The 10,528-nt window shown below is 44.1% G+C and overlaps 2 protein-coding genes across 2 annotated transcripts in view; one reads left to right on the top strand and one right to left on the bottom strand.

Moving 5' to 3' along the window:
• Nucleotides 1–49: 49 nt before the first annotated feature.
• LOC310809282 (uncharacterized protein) lies at nt 50–5,190 on the top strand (the record flags this gene model as incomplete). Its single annotated transcript, XM_083676477.1, has 2 exons — nt 50–82; nt 4,654–5,190. The coding sequence occupies 2 exons, from the start codon at nt 50–52 to the stop codon at nt 5,188–5,190; spliced, it is 570 nt and encodes a 189-aa protein (XP_083532603.1).
• Nucleotides 5,191–8,808: 3,618 nt separating this feature from the next.
• Nucleotides 8,809–10,528, bottom strand: part of fmnl1a (formin-like 1a) — a 13,412-nt gene continuing 11,692 nt past the window's right edge. The window contains exon 25 of the mRNA XM_083676975.1: nt 8,809–10,528. This exon is cut by the window's right edge and continues 196 nt beyond it. The gene's annotated coding sequence lies outside the window, so the exon portion shown is untranslated.

Here is a 10,528-nt window from a genome sequence, read left to right on the forward strand (position 1 = left end):
CCCCCCCACACCTGTCCCCTACCTGACCCCACACCTCTGCACCTCCGTTATGCCCCCACAGAAAGGCAGGTCCAGCAGTAAGGTAACCGTACTGTCATATTAACGTATGGCACAGCACTCCCTCTGTCCTTGGAGTTGTATTTGATTGTATGGAGTGTCTTAGTGGCTAGAGCCATAATGCTCATGCTCTCCATAGGGTCAAGGGCAGGTTTACAGTGACAGGAAGACAAAGAACCCCTACACTGGCTCAAATTGAATGTGGGTGCAGTGAGGACTCTATGCATACTCTGAACTGACCTATGGTTGATTTTGAGGCAGTTGCTGCTAATTCGATGTGGAAAGACTTGAGGCTATTATTCTGGGAGTACGCACTGCACAGTCTGGTAGATGTTATTCTCCAGTGCAGTGCATGTTCTCTACTGGGGTCCTGGTTGATAAAGGGGGCCGAGGTAGTGGTATTGTGGAGTGGGGACTTTAGGGGTTTTAAGGATTTTGGGACTCAACTCAGGGATGCAAAAGGATCTCACGGGAGACTGGGAAATTGAACTGTTCAGGCGTGTCAGTCCGAAGTAAAGCCGAGAGAGAACATTCTCCTCTATTGCAGTCAGGTTTCATGTCAATGGAAACAGCTTTGACGTCAACGTTATTGGAGAAATACAGGTGCACTGAAGTGCACCTAAATCCCTTCCACACTAACAAGAGTTTGACAGGGAATTCAGAGAGAGAGTGAGTCCTGAAGATGGAGAGAGAGACAGGAAGAGGGGAAGAGAAAGAGAGTGTGATGAAGCTTGGCCACCCTGGAGTGGTATAAGCACCGGAGAAATCTCTTTAATGCAGTCATTGCTCGGTCTAGGCTGAGGTTAATCAGTACCCAGTTGTGTCAGTGCAATCACTGATTATTCAATGAAGAGGACAGCTCTCCCCCTGTGCGTTCTGTTCAGCTCTCACTTTCTCACTCTTCCTCCATGTATTCTCTCTCTCTCTCTCTCTCTCTCTCTCTCTCTCTCATATTACTTTCTCTCTTTTTTCTTTCTCCTCTCAATCCACCATCCTTTTCATTCTCTTTCTCCCCCGTTTTATTGACTCCATTCTTCTCTCTCATCTCTCACACCCTCCTCTCTCTCTTTCTCTCTCTCTCTCACACACACACACACACACACACACACACACACACACACACACACACACACACACTCTTTCTTTCTTTCTCTCTCTTTCTCCTTGTTTTGATAGAGTAGTAGAGGTGGAGTGGCTTCCCTCGCTTGCCCACTGAGAGGAAAATTAATCCCATTATTTGTCCATAAACTGTTGCAAACAATTACACTGAAAAGAGGCTGTGTGTGTCTGTGTCTGTGTGTGTGTGTGTGTGTGTGTGTGTGTGTGTGTGTGTGTGTGTGTGTGTGTGTGTGTGTGTGTGTGTGTGTGTGTGTGTGTGTGTGTGTGTGTGTGTGTGTGTGTGTGTGTGTCTGTGTGTCTGTGTGTCTGTGTGTGTCCCCTCATCAAAAGGATAAAAAAAACATTCTTAACAATCTTTCTCTCAGCATGGGCACCAAACCATCAGTTAGGATAGCATCAAGCCATAGATGTGTCTTCAACAACAACAACAACAACAATGCCAACAATAATAACAAAAAGACTAAAACCATTTCAGAGTGATTGGGTTTGAAATTAAAGCTTCAAGTGTTGTCAACAGGCTCTTTGTATGGGTAACACAGGAGAATTTTAGATGTCTGCCCCCTCACTTTAGAAGTCCCCCCCCTGTTCTCAACATTTTAAAATGCCCTATAGTCCTTGTACTGTATGTCCTATTAACCCACCGTAGTGTTTGACCCACCCTGTTACCCACAGAGTTTGTGGTTTCGATACTGCCTATCAACCACCCCGTCAACCCATAGAGTTTGAGGAGCCTATTTACCCACCCTGTTACCTCAAAGAGTTTGAGGTGCACCTTTAGATGCCCCACTCTTTACTGATGTTGTGTTAACTGACACTCAGACATACCCAGCATGGGTGTCCTCTCTACTGAGGCCAGAGCTAAAGGTAAAGAGTTCTCCTTTCTTCTCCCCTTCCCTACCCAGTGATGATCCCTGACTCCTGACCCCACACTCCCTACACTCACTCTTTCTGGTCATCATCTTCTGTTCCATTCTGTCCTCTTTTGCTTTCTGGTCTCCTCTCCACTAAAGCTCTCAGTGGCATTGACATTATCATTGGTGTAAACTCACTCATGTTATGCACCAAGCCTGGGGGACTAGTTGAAGGATCTAGTCGTTCTCTGTTATCTGTCTATGAGTGGTGTCTATGAGTGGTGTGTGGTGTGTGTGGTGTGTGGTGTGTGTGTGTGTGTGTGTGTGGTGTGTGTGTGTGTGTGTGTGTGTGTGTGTGTGTGTGTGTGTGTGTGTGTGTGTGTGTGTGCGTGTGTGTGTGTGTATGTGTGTGTGGTTAGGATGAAGCTCTGTGCCATCACGCATGGGTTTGTTGCTACCAGGAGACAGTCAGATTGTTCTGTTCTAAGGATCTTTCAAATCACGGGGCCGTATGAGAACAGACAGTTCAAAGCCATGAATTCACTCCGTTTGCTTTGGCACAGATCAAGAAAGGCCATAACAATGTGAATCCTTTTCATACCGCCTCAATTTCCATTTCCCATTTCGCCTCCTATTACTTCTGGCTGTAAAGCAGGCTAGTTAAGGTGCTGAGGGGTTGGGGGGGGGGGGGGGGGGGGGGAGTGGATGGCGTGTGGTTGAAGTTCTGTCCCAGGAGGCAATTTTTTGGCAGGCAGCTCGTGGAGATGAGGAGCTTGTGGAGATGAGGGGAGGCTCTTTTGCCGCACTAACAGACCGGAATAAATGTGGCGGCCAGGCTTGAGAGGGTCTCCTCAGGCAGAAGGAACAGGCCCTGTCTTTAGGGACACCACCAGAAGCACTGGACCTGCAACACAGCAGGTTAAAACCCTGGCAGGCAGACAGCAGAGCACAGAACGGCACGCACCTTTTCTCCAATCACACAGAACTAAACCCCTCAATCTCTTCACAAATTCCCTCCAAGTGCTACACAGAGCCCAAGGAGAAACTAAAATATTGTGGCTCCTTTTGAACTATGGAACTTTCATCATAGTTCAAACTTTCATCGTTCAAAGGCCATCACTCTGTGGTGACATTTAGATTATTTTAGCTCTGTTCTTAGTCACCATGAGAACCTGTTCCCTTGTGTGACTGTAAGAGTATAGAAGTAAGAGTTATTTGTTGTAAGAGTTATATGTGAAAAAGTTGACTCAGATAAAAACCAGGTCTACAGTCTCTTGCTCTTTCCCCATTCTCCTCTCTCTGACAAGATATTCAGGTGAAGGCTAGATCATAGCTTCACTGTACATCCCTCATCAACCAGGAACAAGCTCTGATGTCTACACGTGTCATCAGCCACTGACACCAGTTTGGGCTGATCACAGAGCAGGGGATCCTCACGCACTGGTGTTCTGCCATAGCTCTGAAGTGTTTGGCACTGCCTATCCTCTACCCACGCACTGTCACTGGGACTGCCACCTGCCTCCAGCCCTCCTTAGTGTGAGGGACTGCTGACAATGACAGGAAACACACTTTCTCGTTAGTAATACTCAATGTCTCATTGGTAGAACAGTGCCATCTACTGGTCCACTCCAGCATCACATGAAGGCAAATATGTGATGCTGTTCATTGAAGTGTTTTGAATTTTAATGACTCAATGTTCATTAAAAAAAAAAGGTCAAAACAGAATGGACAACAACAGTGTACCCTTAACACCTCTGATGCATTTTCACTTTTCAGTTGTTGTTAGTATCATGTTGCAAAGGATTGTTGTTTATTGTTGGTTTTGTCATTCTGTGTAGATGGCACTCTTGGCTAGCATCACACATGCTGATACTAACCTGAATAACGGTTTCCTATGTTTGTCTCTTGTTCTCATCTCACCCCTCCCTCACCCCCCACCTCTCACCCCTCCACCCTCGCCTGCCTGTGTCTCTCTACACCTGTTCCTGGGGCGCCACCTCACCCACCCCGTCACCCCTGTGTGACCCTGTGTCCCCTCTGCACCACCTGGCCTGTCCCCCAACCTGCGCCTCTGTGACTCAGCAGCAGTGAGAGACCTGTCCCGGCCCGTCCTCTTCAGCCTCCTCCTCCACCTCAGCATCACCTGACTACAGAGCTGCACCACTCCCTATCCTGTACTCCTGCCCCAGCCCACACACTTTACAGTAGCTCCCCCCACTCTACCCCCCCCCCCCCCTTGCCAAAGCTCTATTGGTTGTCCTTCCCATAGCTTCACACCTGCTACAGTGATATTGCAAATCTCCACTCTCCCCTCTAATCTCCTCTCTGTGTGTGTGTGTGTGTGTGTGTGTGTGTGTGTGTGTGTGTGTGTGTGTGTGTGTGTGTGTGTGTGTGAGTGTGTGAAAGTGTTTGTGTGTAAGTGAGTGAGTGAGTGATTGAGTGAATATCTGTGTGAATGAAAAGTGCTGTAGGGGACGAGCCCCAGCATACCACTACCAACTATAAGAATATACTCTCTTTTTCATTTCTCTTTTTCCCCTGAAACTTTCGCAATCTCTCCCAATGTTCCTCTTCCTCTCCTCATCCTCCTCCTGTTCCTCGTCTGTTCCGGGGACCATGCCTGTAGTTTTTGGGGAACAGTGGCAACAGCAGCAGTGGCAATGTTGAGCCCCTCCTCTCGGGCACCAGAGCTGCCAGTTTCTCAGGCCGCCTGCCCTCCAGCTCGGCTGTGTTCGCCCCCGGCCTGAGGAAGTATCCCCAGGAGGGGGCACTGTCCTCCCTGACTGCCTCCTCCAACCAGGCCAAGGCTCTGCTGGCCAGCCTGTCTGCCACCAGCCTTAGCGCAGAGGCCCTGCTTCTCTCCTCCACCTTCCGCCACCACCGCCTCCTCCGAGAGCAGCGCGCCACCTCCAACCCTCTGCCGCTGGCCAACGGCCGCTCCCCTTCAGCCACCCCCTCCTCCTCCTCCTCCTCCACCTCCCCCACCTCCACAACCCCCACCCCCTCCTCCTCACCCTCCTCCCCCACCCCCCTGACCTCCCTCACCCTCTCCTCCCTGGGCCTCAAGCCCTCTGGCCGCAGCCTCCAGTACAGCCTCAACAGCTACAAGGAGCGCGGTAGCAAGACTCTGCCCAAGACCATCTCCCCCAGCAACTCACAGTGAGGAAGAGGAGGATCACATCCAAAAATGAAGAGGAAAACAAGCACACTGGGCTCTCCCTTGACCCCTAAGGGCAAAGAGTCAAATGCAACAAAGTCCCTGAATTCCTTTTCTTTTTTGGTTTTCATTTTGTTTCTCTTCGCTGCTCTTGGCCTCACTTCTGGTGCAAGAATCTTCACATATCTATAGCATACAAGAATTTAAATGAGACATTTAGCGGAGGCACAGTGCACTCCTCCTTGGACAGCTCTTCTCTCCTGGTGTGTCCATGGTTCCTCTGTGGCTCTCCCACACAGAAGTACTGCCAGTTCCCCAGACAGAGAGCACAGCACACAGATGGGCCTCCATTCCCACCAACTGGCTGGTCTTGTCTGGACTGTTGTGTGTGGACAGTGAAACAGTCCAATATAATCCTCGGTCCATCGCACCATTTGCCAAATCTCACTTGATGGAACGTTAGTGGAGTAGATGTAATACCTAGACTGTGACTTATATTATACGGAGTAGAGTTGCAATAATCAACAAGTGAGTACAGTAGTCGTGTGTTCAGAAGTATATCACTCATACTCATCACCTGGCAGAATGTGAACCTGTTCAGACTAAACGAAACAAATCAAGGTGGTGGTTTCTATTGTGGGACAGCTTCTATCTGTTATTTCAGGCTTATTGCATCACCTGTGTAGAACTCTAAACTGGTGCTATAGTTGTCCCTGTTTGTACGCACACATTGTAAACAGATTACATGAATGAAATGGTTCCTGTTCCCCAAGCCTAGCTCTCACCTTGTGTTGTGACTGTACATTCTACTGTCTGATACTTTATTTGTTGAGTGGTTCAGGGCCTCGTTTCTCTAATGTCTGGTCATCTTAATCTCTTTCTCTATGGTCCCGCTGTAAGCATGACACATTTGTAATGGAGAGTTAGTCAAACAGAATGTAGTGGCAAGTACTGTAAAGGCCAGGGACTACTTTTACACATCATCTGATTTGAGGGCCTGCACAAAATCTAAACTTATGATGACCCTATTAGTTATTTTTTTGGTATAATAATTCACAAAGAGCACATTATATGAGCAGTATTAAGGTATAACAGTAGATCTCTTTTCCAAAAATGCTTTAAGAATTTTAGGAGGTAAAGTGAAATGAGAACCAAGGACAACAAGAATTGTCTGAACAATGGGTCCTAAAAGAATGTATATGCGGTGGTGTACAGTATATGACTAGTGTTTGACAATCAGGATGTATCCACACTAGAAAGGTAAAGGTTTCCCTGCCTACCCTGCAGCACCAATTTAGAATCCTCCCTTGACACTCATTTGAACGGGCACAAGCACACATATTATTAATGCACACTTTCACACACGCCAGTGTGACAAAGGTTGACCAAGCTTTCTTTAAAAAAAAAAAAAAAACATAATCTAATGTGTTCGATTGTCCATTGCTTTATATGATGAATGGCCACGGTTTGATACGATATTCTGTTTACTGCTGTTGTGTTGGACTTGAATGGTACTGCACTAAGTTTTAAAAGGCACACACAATAAGGAGAATAAACTAAGGCACAATTTTCTTCCGAAACAAGGGACCCAATATGAACAATTCTGTGTGTGTTCTAGCTCAAGTCAACACCAATATTGAAATGATCTGTGTACTTGTTGATAACTGCTTTGTGTGATATTATATGGAAGATGCATATTCTAAACATAAAATTCAAAGATCCGCCAGCTACAGGGTTTATGAGTATTCTCCCCTTGGACAACATGTGCTTACACACATCACCTGCTGCAGTTGTTATAGTAGAATTAAAAGCTTGATAGTGTTATTATAAGGTTAAGATGCACTTGCATCAAAGGCATGTCAATGTTTTCCTTGCTGTGAAACTTACACCAGTAACACTTCTGAAGTTGTCTTTCTTCTGTGAAGTGTCTGTAATACTGCCAAGGGGTTACGGCAGTGTCGTCATAGACAAAGTGAAGTCTTCGGTTCTTAGTAAGACGAAGATGAAAACAACAGCTAGTACAAATTGTCTGGTGTCATGGTTTTCATGTTTGAGGGCTGTTTGAATAAGGGATGATTCAAACTGAGGATGACACAACAGGCACAGAGACAGATGACAGAAAAGGTTTGTCTTGATGTGACGGTTTGAGAGGCTTTTTGATTAAAGACGTCTGTTCTTTTTTCACTTTGCTCACTGTGCTGTCTTTTAGAGGGTTGTGTGGGAATTAAAAACTGATTAAACAAGGTTCCCACGGGACCGGTATGGGTATCCTTTATGAATGCACAAAATCATCAATGTTGAAATTCCTACCTGGCAGGTCTGTATGCTTCTTAGAGCACCATGGATTCATCTGCAAGAAACCTCTGTAACTTTGGTGCACCAAAGACATTGTTCTTGCATAGTACAGTCCACGTGTGTGTCTTTGTCTCTGCAATGGTTGAATTGGGAATCTGGAGGAACCTTGGTATTCTAGCACAAATTAGATCAGTGGAAGCATTGAATTGGCCTGCTGGTTTAAGTCTACAAACAGAGACACACACAAGTTGAGTTCCAGTGTGTCAGGCTGTGGCCATGGCATTGCAATAAGCACACACCCACTGTCCTATCAGTGTAAAGTGGCGAGCTCACGGCACAGTGAGTTAAGCCTTAGGCTGGCCGCATGGTAGCTATGCCGGGCCTAAGACCTCGGTTTTATAAAGTGTAGCCAGATGAAAACAATTCACTTACTCATGCAGCTCCACACTCAAATCCATAACTCTCAGCGTTAAATTTGTTGCATTTGCGTCTGTCAGGCGATGGGGATGAGAGGAGGAGGTCTTCATGCTTTGCTGCTTTTACCCAGAAAAGTCCAAAATGAAAACCCCAGACTTTGTGTGACAATGCCTTTTGAAAAAACCTTAAGACTAGTGTTATTGGACTGAGATTTCAATATGGAGGAATCTGAGAGAGGTTTATTGATAGTGGGCCTGAGGAGAGGATGTTGGAGATTCACAGTGAATGCCCTTGGCAATCAGAAAAAATACTTCATGCAAACTTGAAATGAAAAGTAAAAGAATTATACATATATAAATATATCTTCGGTCAGATGTTTGTGTATGATATTACTATAATTGTGAAGAAAAGTGTGATATATAGGCCTAGATTAAATGATTATATAATGTACAATTCAATTCATCATCTTTTTGGTTTTATATGAGTAACCATTTTGTACAGATTTTCCTTTTTCATTTGAGAGAGTTACTGTACTTCAAATTAGCAAATTATTTATTCATAAGCAAAACACTTTTATATTGGTTTGAAAATATGTATCTGTATATACAATAGTTATGTAATATACAGTGGATCTCATTTTTGATTCTGGGATATTTTTATTAGCAATCTATTGAAGTTGATTTGAACAGTTGCAGTTGTATGAGTTTGAGTTTGATTTGCGCTTAACTGTTGTTAGCTTGCTAACCTAATGTATAAAGGAAGGAGGTTGCCCCTTTAACTGCTGGTCCAGCACAATATCTGCTCCTAGACCTCCGCTTTGAGGTTCATTTTGAGGTTAGGGAAGCTGATCCTAGACCTGTGCTTTTGGGGCATGTCTTTTCTATGGAGCGTATGTTGCTGCTGTTGTTGTTTGTAGCTTACCATAGCTCCTCTGTGGTCTCCATCTTCGTCTTTGCCCTACATACAGTAAAGCTCCACACCCAGACTGTGTAGGCCACAGAGCACACAGCTGACTTCAGTGAGGTTAGAGGGTGGGAGTCAGAGGGAGACATAAAGACAGAGATAAAATACTGTGAAAGGAGGGTTCTTCATAACCTGGGTTGACCTGATGCGACCTGAGCCTTGCTGCTCTGATTGAAGATGAATTTAGTTGGCATTTACTATTGTTCGTTTGTGAAATAACGTGTTCTCAAGAGAGAAAGGACAGCAATGTGGGTGCTCCTTAGAAATATACTATGAAAGGCCCTTGTCTAGTGAGGTTAAGTTCTGTGTTAGCAGAGAGGGGGGTTCAAGGAATAAAGTAATTTATGTCTCAATGAATACCAAGAACACATCATGAAATATATGAATAAATTAAGGATATATTTGGATACTTCTTCTACATCCTTCTTTATCCTTGTCTGTTAAGACACACTTTGTTTTTATCAAATGAAGGAGATGTGTATGATTTTACCTGCGTTCTGTGGTATGTATATGAGGTTTTTACATGAATGTGTGGATGTTCTAAATCTTGGCATCAAAAAGAGAAGAAAACAAAACAAAACAAAACAACAATGTAAATAGACTGAGTCATTCCTAGAAAGTTCAACAAAATGTTATGTCCAAAAAATGTTTTATTAATAAAAAAGATGATGGATACAAAGGTATATATATAAAAACAATGCATGTATATTCTCAAGCAATCGCACGGTGCAGTTGAAAAAAAGTTGTCTACATGTTTTCTTAAAAAACGAGAGAAAGAGAGAGAAAAGATGAAGAGGTACTACTTTAAAGGTTTACAACCGTAGAGAGAACCATTTTATATTGGTATATCTGTGACACAGGCATGTTGAGTCTTACTGTGATCTGTGATGTGGTGACGATGGCAAAGAGTGATGAGTGTTAAAGAATGATCCGGAATGCTTGAACGCACCTTCACCAGAAAACCCACCACTAACGGTGTACTCTTTCCACAGAGTGATTCTCCCATTTGTAGAGTAGTGTGATATATGAACAATACAGAAAATAGATCTATATAAATATATATATAAATATAAATGCCTACTGATACTGGAGAAACTCATTTATCAGTGGATGCCATGATATTCTGTGAGAAATGTGTTTGTTTTTTTCTGTGAGAAGACTGGCAGTTGAACTTGCCTCCTTTTGTACATACTTGCTGTGGTTGTGTGTCTAATAAAGTGCAGCTCTCTTGTACAGTTGTGGAGTCTTGAGTTTTGCTTTATCTACTAGGACTGTGGGAATGAAGGAGTCTGCTCATCTTCAGTGCTACAGCAGCATGAGGCTATTTGTAAAGACATATTGTAAAGACATACACATTTTCCTGCCTATTGCATGGCTGGGGCAGGCCAAGGGCCCTCACACTGGCAAGAGTGAATCCTTGAGTCATGAATTTGTGGTAATATTGTAATATCACAGTGTGACAAAATAAAAATAGTTGAAATTCAACTATTTTATATTCAGACACGCAACAGTACAACTCAATGGTTGTCATTTTCATGTATTTTTATTTTAAAATAAAGCCATTTACAAATGGGCATTACAAAAAGAGAACTATACAGCATTAGAAACATAAATGATTCAACACCATGGAATCTTATGTTACACATATCGATAGCTCAGATTGACTATG

This window comes from Argentina silus (genome assembly GCF_951799395.1).
Source record: "Argentina silus genome assembly, chromosome: 9".
NCBI classification, from domain to species: Eukaryota; Metazoa; Chordata; class Actinopteri; order Argentiniformes; family Argentinidae; genus Argentina; species Argentina silus.